The sequence below is a fragment of the Podarcis tiliguerta genome, assembly GCF_965153285.1.
Source record: "Podarcis tiliguerta genome assembly, chromosome: 7".
NCBI lineage: Eukaryota > Metazoa > Chordata > Lepidosauria > Squamata > Lacertidae > Podarcis > Podarcis tiliguerta.
The window spans coordinates 52611979-52624942 of record NC_139540.1 but is presented as its reverse complement, the minus strand read 5'-3'; the positions used below and the strand labels follow the sequence as shown (position 1 = coordinate 52624942).

At 44.6% G+C, this 12964-nt stretch overlaps 1 protein-coding gene across 2 annotated transcripts in view; it reads left to right on the top strand.

Annotated features, from left to right (window-relative positions):
- Positions 1-3790: 3790 nt before the first annotated feature.
- Positions 3791-12964, top strand: part of NETO1 (neuropilin and tolloid like 1) — a 95604-nt gene continuing 86430 nt past the window's right edge. The window contains exon 1 of one of the 2 annotated variants that reach the window (XR_014513653.1): positions 3791-7206. Coding sequence is in view for 1 of the 2 variants with exons in the window: in XM_083449820.1 (XP_083305946.1) it covers positions 7179-7206 (28 nt within the window). In the remaining variant the exon portion in view is untranslated. The remainder of the gene's footprint in view (positions 7207-12964) is intronic. The other variant, XM_083449820.1, reaches the window with a different exon arrangement.

The window sequence follows — 12964 nt, the reverse complement described above, 5'->3', positions numbered from 1 at the left end:
AGCAAGAACAAAGTAGCTGTGGGCAGGTGTGCAAAGCTCTTGTATATCCCATTTTATTAAGCTGAGATTTGTTCATACAAATGTGGCCAATGTACGACCATCATTGCTGAGCATGAAGGTTCAATTTCTTCTATCCTTCAGGCTCTCACAGTTGCGATTTCTTTTGGTTTGTTTTACAGTTGTGGAGCTACATTTTGGTTGTATAAAAATGCTTATGTAACTATTTTATTAAGTACTATTAAAGGGCCAGAGCTAATCCCTGAAGAAGACAGTCCTACAAATGTATTTTTGGTCCTTGTAGCATTGCAGCGATGGGGGGGGGGGGGAGGAATTATAGCCACTAAATGTTGCCAGGTGCTGTTTTTCCCATCATTGTCAAACTGTGACGGGAGAGGTGGCAGCTGTGCCACTTCCAGCTTCCTCAGAGATCTTAAAAAGGGACAGAGGTCTGCTCCTTTGGAAAGATGGCTGGCCTGGCTTATGCTCATATTGTTCCAGCATAATTGAGATGGCCTATGTTTCAAAACAAAAACAAATCATGGCTTGTTTTATCTTCACAGAAGGGAAAATCACTTCCCACACAAAGAAAAAAGGTTTGGCTATTTAAATACATTGGACTGGTATGGTAGCAGGTGCAGGACAGCGGCTCTTTTTTGGCGCCTTAGCAGCATTCAGATGAGAGAGACTTGGTTAAGGACACTTTAGCTAAAGGGCTAGAAAGCACACATGTATTTATTTGGTAGAGACAGCATTCATAAAACATATGTCACTGAGCATTCGCAAAAATTTATTCACCATGAAATTGTTCATTTTTGTACTGGTTAATTTTATAAAATGTGTCCCCCCTCCCGCCAGAGACATTTCATTAAAAGATAATGCTAATATACTGTTTTGCACTACTTACAGAATCCCTCATTTCTGAATGCATTGCTTTCCATAAGATGGTAATACATTGTTCAATGTATTGCATTTTCTAGGGATTCCACACTTTCAATCCCTTCTCCTTGTCCATTTCCACAATTTTCCTGTTATGCACACTGATGTTTTCTCTCAAAAAGTCTTTCAATTTGGGAGTGTCAAGCTTTTCAAAGCACTTTTAAGTTGCTAAGCATTTTGCAATCTTTTTTGTTTTTGCCTTCACATGATCTGGTAAAATGAGTTGTCATAAGCAAATTCACCTGTTGCATTTTTGTCGATACTGTATGGACATTTTTGCAAGTAGAACATGAGAAATGCTGCTTTGTAGATTGATTTTGATATTCCTCTTGACCAGCTTACAGCCTTTTTTTGTAATGGCAATCCAAATATTTTTTGCTTTTGGCCTGCTGGATCAGGCTATATGCATGTTATACTTTCAACATATGCATTGTATAGATCCTACACCTATTCAACTCTGCTTTTACAAATGCTAAGAACAGTTCTGCTGGATCAGACAAAAGACCTATATGGCTCATCGTAGGGTTTGGGATTGGATTCAGATGAATGCTAAAAGCTGAACCAATTCAGGTCAGCCTATGATTAGCTGGATTGGATTGACGAAGCCTTGAATCACCCTGGGTCAAATGGGGTCCACCTGGAGCAATCCAGGGCTGTCAAAAGCAGGAGCAGTGGAAAGAAAAGGAAGTGAGAGCAGATAGTCCACATGCATCTCCTCCTCCTCTCTGACCACACTGCAAAGTCCCCAAATTGGTTTGGGCCCTGGATCATCAGAGTCACTCCAAAGCCCAGAACTGGACCCCAAATTAGATTGGGTGTATGTGTGAAGCCCTAGTTCAGCACTTTGTCCTCACTGTGGCCAACTATTGAACGCTCACAAACAGGACATGAGTGCACTCATGATCCCTAGCCACTGGTGTTGCATATTGCCTCTGATATTGGTTGCAGTAGATAGCCATCATGACTAGTAGCTATTGGTAATATCCTCCTCCAAGAATCGAACAAATCCCTTTTGAAAGCATACCAAGTTGTGGTATTCTATATTTTAAATATGCACTCTGTAAAGAACTATATCCTTTTGATGTCCTAATTCTCTCACAATTGAGTTTCATTGGATAGCCCAGGTTCTAATATTATGATAGAAGAAAAGCTTTGTTCACTTTCTCCAAACTCTACATATTCACCTTTTCCCTAAACAAAATGGCCTGAATATTGTAACCTTTTCTCATAGCTCCAGCCTCCTGATGATTTTGACTGCCCTTTTCATATTTTTTCTAGCTCCAGGTAGACTGCTATTCTAGCAGACACTTCTTGTTAAGTTTATATTTTCTCTACAGGAAATTGTCTTCCCTCTGTTCTCCACAGTAACCACAGTAACATTCTTTAGGGTGACTGTAAGTGAAACTGAGAACAGGAAACAGCACTAATATCAGTATGGTTCTTACCTGAGTTATCCAAGAATCTTAATCTGTTGACAGAAAGTTACGGTGCTAAGAAGAATATTGGGCGATGTAACTGTGTGGAAGTTGACTATAATACACTTGGTCTTGTGTAATTATAATCACCCTGTAATTGGATCTAAATGTGAAAGAAGTTTCTCAGTTATCAATTAGGTCTTCGATTTATGGCATGCTGGCATCTCCATATGTAGCTGAACTTAATGGGCAGAATCAAACCATATTTAAGTACTTTTGACCATTTACTGAACTGGATTGGGCTGGTATGTTTGCAACCTGAAATGCTCACATCCATTTAAGCAAGTTGGAAACACACCTTACAGATTAATAAAGAAATCAACTGAGCATGTGAACACAATTTCCCTTTTACAGATGGGAAACTTGTGGGAATGTTTAGGGAGGCAGGAGAGGATATATTGTTTATTAATATCCTTCCTAACTTGCGCTAGCAAGTTCTATAACTTAACATTCCCCTTTTAAACACACAGTGGTTGCAAGCTGGTTGCAAGCTTTTTTAAGCTTCTCAATATAAATTCCTGGTAAGATCCCTTATTTCCCTCTTAAAAGAATCATCATGCCACAATCTTCTTTAAAGTGTATAAAAGAAGTTTACTCACAGCATCATCAGTTCACAGTTGGATCCCTGAAGACAGACTTAGTGACAGATATACATGTGAGTCTATCCCATATGGAGATAGTCTCTTTGTTGGCTGAAAGCCAACAGGGCATCTCTAGCTAAAAAGAGCCACTCCAACAAAGTGAGGAAGTCAAAAAGAGAGGGAGGATGCTGCATGCCTTGTGCTTTTGTTACCTGCGCAGGTAAGGTCACGCCCACGTCTAGTCACATGCAAGAGGAAGTATGTCCCGGTCCAGGAGGAAACAGGAAGTTCTGACTGGCTGGACCAAACATCCCCTTTCATGTCCACGCTAGGAAAACAAGGAATGTTGTATTTGACTGCTACCTATGTATCACATCCCACAAAACTGAGGTCGCGTGAAAGAAAATGACTTGTTTCAAGGCCACTTGAGCAGGGATTTGAAACCTTGCCTTCCAGGCCTAATGCTACGGCTCCTGGACCACACAGTAGCCCTCTATTACTTTTTTGGTGCACCAGATGGCACGCCATACACAACCAGCCACCCCAGATAACACTGCACTGTGCATCTACACATCCCTCCCCTTTCTCAATGTACAGCATCCATCTGGCAAGAGGAGGCTGTGTGGATTTCTTGCTGTTAGAAAAGGCAACGCAGCACATTTCCCTTCAGAACAGCCTATTCAGCTGTTTTCCTTTCTACTTTTTTAAAAAAAGAAAAAACTGTAATCTTTTGTAAGCAAACTATAACTTGAAACTTAGCCATAGGTTGTCTGCATTGCCCTGCAGAAGGTGTTGTCAATCCCTCTCCCTCCCCGCTCCACAGCGTTTGCTACAACCTGAGCCTTCTGGCTCCTCTGCTTGATCCGTGTTGTTGCTTGTGTCTTTTGCGGGGGCTGCTGAAGCGGGTGGGGAGGAGAGAGAGACGCTGCACAACTGTGGGGGGAGACAGTTGATCTTCCGGAATGAGTGAACTGTCACTCAGGCATACCCTAAATTTGGGGGTGGGGGGCGAAAGATTAAGGCAGCACTTTTACTCCTGGTTTAATTGATAGCTATAAGATTAATACGGCAAACCACAGGAGGCAAGGTGAACGCGATCAAAAAAGAAAAGAAAGTATCGTGGAAGGAGACATTTGCTGCAGAGCCGGCTTGAGACCTCTAATTCAGGAAGGAAAAGGAAGGAAAAATGATGCCATCTGCCAAGATGACTTCACAGTCCTCATGTACCAGGAACTTTATTGCTGACAGCGTGGATCCTTAAATCTCTGCGGCTTGTAAGTGTATGGCTCATGGCTACATATGGGATGAGTCCACCTGGTACTTGGAACGTGTATGGGGGAAAACAAAAGCAAGCCGGATCTCAGTGTACTCTGGAGTGAGCACCATTATTTTTAAAAAACACTTCTCGACTTCTTTATGTATATACAACTGTCTAACGGAAGTGACATCCGATTTTGGCTGCTACTTTTGAGTGGAAGTAAGCCCCATAATTGAACCCAGTGGAACTTATTTCCGAGTGCATCTGCACGGTGCAATCCTAGCATGCATATAAGTTAACAGGGGCTTCTGAATACACGTGTCTATAAGATCAGGAATGTTCAGAGTGGATGGGGCCGCTGTCCCGTCTTCTTTCAAGGCTACTGGTTATTATGGATCGGGCTTTGGAGTCTGACTTTTGAGTCAAAGCATGCATGAGATGTGACTGTCCAAATCGACGTCTTTTCAATGGCGCAAGGGACAAGGGAAAGGATCTCTATATTTTGCAGCCGACTGTCTCTTTCTCCCAGCTGAGAACCCCCTTTCTGTTCTCGAGGGACCACACACCACCCCTTGGGCTTCTTGGAGTAGCAGACAACCGTTCTTTTTGCTCGGAAAAGTCGCTTGCAAGAAATCCATGTTGTTTTGGGAAACTGACACCAGTTGGGAACCAGTTTAAATTAAAAAGAAAAAGCAGTCATCTGAACCTGGGTCTTTCTTGGCATCAAGTCCTCTTCCAAAGCAAGCTGCCCGATTTCGGCTGAGATCCCCCTACTTGGGCGTAAGCGCCCATGGAAATCCGCAGGGCTTACTACTTCAGCAGGAAGATTTAGGTTTCAAGAGCCGCGGAGCCCTTTGCAACCAGAAGTGCAGTCGGAAGCATTTACGGGAGGGGGAAGAGGGCTTGGAAAGGCCCCCTGGTTTGTTTGCCTCAAGTCCACCCCTCCCGCGCTCAAACAGGGCTTGCTTTGCAGGTTGTCTCCTGCGCTTAGGACCCCCATCCTCTCTTTGTGGCATCTAGAACAGAAGAGAGACTCTTCCCCTTCTCTGCATCAGCTTTGGAAGCAGCAGGTGTTGGAGGAGGAGGAGCTGCAGCAGCCGGAGGAGGAGGAGGAGGTCGAAAGGGGGTGCATGGTTCCCCCTCCCTTCTGCTCCTTAACTATCAAACGATTTTATTTTCAGTCACCTCTCTCTTCTCCCGCCTCCCTCTTCTTCCTGGGTGGATGCCTTTGCCAGTGGGAGAGGGAGATCGAGAAGGAAGCAGCGGCGGCGGCGGCGGCGGCGTCTGCCGGCTGGGAAATCCTTGTGTGTGAAAGAAGCTGGTACTGCGGACTTTGCCCTTGGCAGCAGCTGTGGGAGCCGCTGGCAGGAGCCAGAAAGAAGGAAGTTGGGCCCTGCCGGGGGGGAGGGCATCTCTGTCCCCTTCCAGCTCCCGCACTAGGTCTCTAGATGCCCCCTTTTCCTCGCCGCCTCCTTTCTCACCCTTGACCAGCATCTCCTCCTGCTGCTGCCGGAGCGCGCTCGCCGTCTTTGGGATGGTGCTGCCTTGATGGGGAAGAGGCGGCGGCGGAGGAGAAAGGCGCCTACCTAAGCGGGTAGGAGAGAGGACCCCTCCCTCCCTTCCTCGCCTATCTCTGGAGTGGGGGGAAGAGGCAAGCGTGCGATCAGCCGCCAGAGGATCCACAGCGAAACTTTTATTGCAGCTTCCACCCACCCACACATCCCCCAGCCATCCTCACCCCCGGACAGCATCCTGCGCGCTTGCAAATGGAGGGACTGCGGCTCGCAGGAAGATTCCCGGTCTAAATTGGCAAAGGGGGAAGCAGCAGCAGGAGGTGGTGGTGAAGAGCAAGGCACAAGTTAAAGGGCGACCAGAGAGGAGGCGGCCCCTCTTTTTTCTTTTTAATCTCCGCGACTCTCCTGGATTCTCTTCGCCCTTCGCCACTTAGGAGGATCTCTAGGGGGGAAAAACACACACCCAGATTATTGTCCTGGACTGTTGAAGAGGACACCCCCCCCCCCCGGCCGGCTTTGCTTTCCTTCTTCCTCTCTTCCTGCCCTGCTGCTGCTGAGCGATGGGCTTCTTCCAACCCTCCGCTCCGGCTTGATCCTGTGTCGCAAGGGAGGCAAAATGGACTTGGCCGGTTTGGAAAGACTTCGGCTGTAACTGAATGGCGCGCAGAGACCCATAAGCCCCTCCTTGGGTGACTCTTTCTTCCTCCACCCCCCTCCACCCCCTACCCCCTTTTGCTGCCTTCCCCTCAACTCTAGCCTCTCCCCTCTTTGGGTGTCTCTCCCACCACCTTGCCCGTCCGAGAAGCGAGATCGAGGAACTGATGACGGACCCATCGCTCACCCCCCCTTCGATGCATCAAAAGAACCTCCAGGGCCGGGAAAGGTTGGCCTCGAAATTCTCCAGGAAATACTTGGGGCTGCTTTTGGTGTTGTATGAAACTGGTGATTAAAGGGGGGGAGCCTGGAAAGGAGGAGAGGAGACGAACCCTCCCCCCCCACCTTCACTTTCTCGAGCCTAGTGGCTCCTGCCGGTGGTGGACTGCGATCTCTGGAAGTGGAGCTTGTGCGTCGAGGGCTCTTGCTCTCCCTTCCCCGCCTTGCCCTTCTCGGCCAGTTATGCAGACTCCCTGTGGTGGTTGCTGCTGCTCCTGCTCCTGCTGCTGCTAGGATCCGATGCTGGCCGCTCCGGAGCCAGGGGATGGAGATGGGGGGCTGATCATCGCCAGACGACGGTGAGAGGGGAAAGGAGAGAAAGAGCTGGAGAGACGGGGGCGCTGATCCACTTGGGTTCAGCGCGAAGCGAGCGTGGGCTTCAGGCTGCTGCTCGGGTCTCCCTCCTCTTCCCACCGCAGGAAGCCCTCTCGTCTCTAAATGGAATTAGTGGAGATCGAAGCCCCTTGTGTAAGGAACAGACATGATCCATGGGCGCAGCTTGTTTCACAGTAAGTAGATCTCCGCCGGATCCCTCAGGGCCAACCGTGCCCTGTGCTGCCCGCTGCCCACATTGGCCGCCGCCGCCACCTTCTTGGGCAGAGAGCATTGTATGTGACCCAACTAGTAGAGGAATCAGGTGCGGAAAGCTTAATGGCGTAGGTGTAAATACTCCCCTCCTTTTCCTCCTCCGCCCCCCCCCCGCATTAAAAAAATATAAATAAATTTTAAAAATGTAGCTACTGAAGATTTGTTTGTTTTGACTAGGACGGAGTTCAGGAGGTTCCAATCCTACGGCTTGTAGCTTTCAAAGTCATGCGTAAAAGAAAGAGGTGGGGGGGGGGAGAGAAAGAAGGATGCCCTGCAAAACTCTCTTTACCTGCCCCCACCCCTCCTTGAGCTATTGAGGTTTCAGGCCGCGGTAAGCTCCCTCACGGTAGAAGTCAGCAGCACTGGAATCGATGGGACTTAACCACGTAATTGTGTAGGGGCAGAGATTAGACGTTTACCAGTCTGGCTGCAGTCCTAAATCATTAACTTGGAAATAAGTCTCATTGAAATCAGTGGAGCTTACTTCCATGTAAATGGGTCCAGAGCCCTCTACATTTTCTAACTCTTCAGCCCCATTTCAGGTTTGATGCTGCGATTTTGACCAAACCAAAATGACACATCCATCTTCTGTGCCAGTTCTAGGACATCAGCATTAATCCGAAGTATAAACTCATTGATTACTGTAATTACTAGGGATTAGTGCCAGTACTGAATTCGGACAGTAGTTGTTGTAGTCATCATCACGGAAGGATGAAATCCAAGTATTTGGACTCAAGTTGGTGATTGTTGATTCACCCAGTTTTGGAGACGCAATCTTTCTTGGACTTATTTCACTAACTGGATTTTTAAATTTTTTAAAAAAGTTGTTATTGTGTGCGCATTGTGTTAAGCACATTGCAGTTAAGCAAAAGTTACAGTAATGGAAGGGAGATGAGTGGTTCCACACACATACACACAATTCATTAATAGTGGACAGTTGTTGTTTTTTTTAAAGAGAGAATAGTACAAAAGTGCACGTATTGACATACAGAGGGCACGCAGTTGAGACCAACTACTAGGATTTAAGCCAATTTAATCTTATGTGAGTGTGCCCAACAACCATTGTGTAAAATGCCTCTGATATCTGTTTTCTTTGTGCAGTATCAAAATAGTTTGGAACATTAGTAATGGCCAGGGAACTTTCCTTTGTCTTCTGCTTATTTTCCCTGTTCGTGTCTTAAATTGACTTAAGTTGTATCTACATAATGAGCAGGAAGGCACGAAGTCTACACAAACTGCACACACAAAATCTAAGCTTCCTGAGCAGTGTGGAATGTGGGGAAATAGTGACAAGGATGACCCAATGAGAACAACTCTTGTTTTACCTCTTTTAAAGCTCAGTGAATGGGACTTCTGTGTCAAGATAGCAGACTGTCCCTTTCCCCATTTGCTGCACAGCTTGCCTTTTTGATGGAGGCCATAGAAAAAGTAATCAAAATAAGGGAAGATAGCTTTTGTATTAGTACATTTCTAATCATGTGAATGGAATTAATTTAAAAAATCAGTTATGTATAACCACAGCCAAGTTGTTAGCGTTCAGTTGCCTAGTAGCTAATAGGAATGCATAACATCTACAGTACTTTTTAATGTGCAAATGGGTTTGTGCTATCTAGCTCCATTTGATTAGAATCAAAGAAAATTCTGCCATTAAATTTAATAGGATGTGAGTGTTCCTTTTATTCTGCCTGCAACAGTAAATCACCATTATGCCCATTTTTCAGATGTGGGTGGAAATAACTGTATGATACCCTTCAGTTTTATAATTTTCAGGAGTTGACTTCCGGAACTAACTGAGGTTGTGATTCCATGCAGACTTAATGACCACGTTCATGAGTTTTGGGATCAGGGTGCAAGGCCACAACATCTGATGTAGTTAAACTTGGGACTCAATCATTGGTATTTTATGTGGAAGTCTATTAAAATGTATGGTGACTAACTGCAATTAGAATTGAGGTATCCATCCCAATTCATGTTAATGAATGGTGTTAAGCATGCTTGAGAGGGCACAGGACATAATGCATTTGTATTACAGTATATGGCTTTGCACACATACTCTCTCTGTTAACATTGACTTTAAAGCCACCAATTCACAATGCATTCTTCAAAATATCTTCTTCCAAGAACAGCACTGTTCCTTACTTTTCTGGAATTTTTGAAACATCACTGGCTGTACATGACCAAAAAGTGTTGCTTAGGGAAATGAAAGTGTTTTGCACACTGCTAAGAATTATGCCTTCATTTTCCTATATTATTAGAAATCATGTAAAACTTTTTGAGTAACTTGGCATATGCATTCCATTCTGACCTCTTTGGAGTTATGTCAGGCATGCTGGAACAAATGTTTTCAGCTATTAGAACAATGCAACTGGAATATAGTCCCTATTTTACCCCTTCCCTTGTTCTGTGGCCTCCTGCAGGTCACATAAGTTTTATGAGTCCCGGTCTCTGCATTTCTAAAATGCCATGAAGCAATTCCTATGCCACAGAATTTCTAAAAAGTGTTTTGGGACTCCAAGGCAGCAAAAGATATGTGCTTGAAATTACACATCGGCTAAATGAAGAGTTTTGCCCATGTCTTACACAGTTATGAATTGGCCTTGCTGCTAGGTTGTCCTAGAGTGCTAACTAACCTTTGTGGCATAGAATCCAGCTATGCCACCTGAAGGCAGTGCTTCTCTTTCAAGGATGCCACACATTATATCAAAAGGCAAACTAGAGAGAGAGAGAGAGAGAGAGAGAGCGCTACTAAATGAACACAGTCTTCGCCATCTAGCAGGACCACTGCAATTCGGAGTGACATCATGGACACTTATTGGCTACATAGTCCCCTGACATCCTTCTCACCTCTGCAGCCATTTAGGATGCAGTTTCAAGGCATAGTCTGAAGTTGGTTGGACGAGGTATGTGAAACTGCCAAGTTGTTAATATTTATTAATTACATTTTTTATCCTGCCCTGCCTCCAAGGAACTCAGGTCCAAGATCACCAAGTGAGCTTTGTGAATGAACAGAGGCCTGAGTTCAGGTCTCCTTGTAGCCAGTGCACTGACTGTTTCTTTAGTGTGACATCTCCAAATGTTGTCTTGAAACTATGTATAAGGTTTCAACTCCTGTGTGAGACTTTTCCAGGCTGAGCATTCCTCTGTCAAACACTATTCATCTAAGTATTTTTTTTTTTTGGGGGGGGGGGACAGGGACAGACATGCTCATCTGTGTATGTGTGTAAGAGACAGACAGACAGACAGACAGAGAATATATATAAGCTCTCTTGTTTCTGCTGAATCGTTATGAAAATCACAGTACTGTTTTTAAATTGGCACCCGTAGGACAACCCCACACTGTGTAAAATGAGGTGTGACTATATTTTGAACTGCTAATATAGCTGATGCCCCAATATTATTCAGAAAGGGCCCCCAACCCTGCAGAGAGGGTTTTTTTTATGGGGAGTGGATTGCAGGTGGCTGCAGGGGAGAAGAGGCGACGAAAAACTTTCTTTCTGTGATGTTCAGTAAGTTAATTTATCTTAAGATCGAAGCCATCATTGTTAGTGGCATCCATGTGACAAATGTGAAATATAGTTTCTCTGGTCTAAGATATGTGTATCTTAAGATAAAGGTTTTGGGCTCTAGCAGGGTATGGGCACACATGCATCTTGACTGGAACAGTGCAGAGATGGAAGAAAGGATGGAAAGGTGCTCCATCAAGACTCAGCACTTCAAGACTCTAGAAACTAGTGTGTCTGTATGAGCAGGGCAGGTACAATTAATATTTTATGTGATTTATTTAAACCCAAGTTTGATTCTTCCTAAAGCATGTCTAGCAATGTTTCTTGGTACCCACAAAGGATGAATGAGTGCTCAGGATAATGTGTATCTTCAGTAGTTTCTTCTCATTTTATCCAAATGTCCACTAGCTTGGAGGCAGTAGAATTGATATGGCCTGACTGATGGAGGCTTTGTTAAATTTGCTCATTGGATGACCTTGAAGAATCAAGTACATCTCCTAGTCTTTGTTCATCAAATATAACAACAATTAACTACGCCATCACATGATTACCACCTTGCTTGTAATAGGGATTGTGGAGAACTAAATGTGCTAAATGCACCGTAGAGTGACCAATTTTTCAAGCCCTCAAACTGCAGCTGCACTGATTCACAAAATGTGAACCCTTATCTAGAAAAGACATACTGTGTAGTGCCTTCAATAAGCACAGAATCAATTTCTTATTTCTTTGCACATAAAATACACATGAGTAAATGGGTAACTTCATTGTGCTCATGTTTCAAATGGTAACAGCTCTGAAGGCTTACTGAGCCTCATGCATTGCAGCAATCCATCTCTGAAGAAAAAGTATGTTGACAATCATGCAGGATTTATATAAGAAACAAAAACTTCCAAGTATCCTTTGCAAATTGCTCATGCAAATGATATTCAGTAAACTGAATGTATGGAGTAACAGCAGCAGATGCTGCGGCTTACAGAAATGGTGGTTATGCTCTTCCTTCTTATTAAGTCCTCATTACCTCAAAGTATTTTCTCTGCTGAGTCAGCTTCTGATCCCAAAGTGCTCTGCCAGTACAAACCCCAGTAAACAGGATTTCTGCTGGAGGCATGCTTTGAGGACTGGCTGGAAACCAGCTTGGCCTTATTCACACGTCTAAGCTCACAATACCGCAGGTTAAGCAGGCTTCTAACAATATTTAATTAACAGAAAACAACTGATTTCCTGTGGTCCATGTTTTAGTCTAGTCAGTTATATTACTGGCGCACTCCACAAATGATCTCTTGCTTATTAGCCGAGGTACAAGGCGAGCTACCAAAATAGTTCCAACGACACTTACAAAACACCAGACGCAACACAACAAACTTTTTGAGAACTGAGCAGTAGTAGAGTTAGCTACTGAACTGGTGGAGCATGCTGGGGCCAAGGAGCTCATGTAGGTGGGGCCAATATGGTCACATGAGCGAGACAAAGGAGGTCACATGGGCAGAGACAAGTTGTTCTGGTTTTCTTCCCATCCTCCTACCTTGCAAAGGTGTAGACACAAAAGGATTGCAGTTGTATAAGTCCTTAATACCTAACTAAACTGAAAAGTGTTTAACACTTGTTTTAGAAGGGTTTCCTGCTGTCACAATATCTAGTGTGGGTTAATGTCACAATAACCACACACTACTCAGAAGTCAGCAGCACTAAATTCTCTGGGGATGGCTACCAGATAGGGCTGAATCCTCAGGTTAGTCTTAAAGGGGCCACATAGAACTGTTAACAAGGTCCTTTCTAAATTTTCAGCATTATGGAAAAAGGTTCCCCCATACTCCAATTTTTTTCACTTCTATGCCTTCTTTCCAGATTATGGAGGGCTTTTAAATGGACTAAGGGTGCAGGAGACCAGGGTTAAAGTCATCCCTCATCTATGAAGCTCGCTGGGTGAACTTGGGCTATTCACTGTCAGCCTATGTCTCAGGTTTGTGAGGATAGAATATGTAAGAGGAGAATAATGAATTGGTTCAACCCAGAAAAGTTGGTCATGGGCAGGTAGCAACATGAACAAGTCAGTTCTATGGGTTTTGGTAGCTGCCTTAGGGTGCAATCCTAACCATGTTTACTCTGAAATAAGCCCTGTTACATTCAATGGAGTTTACTCCAAGGTAAACAGAGTTGATTTATTGACTGTGTTTAC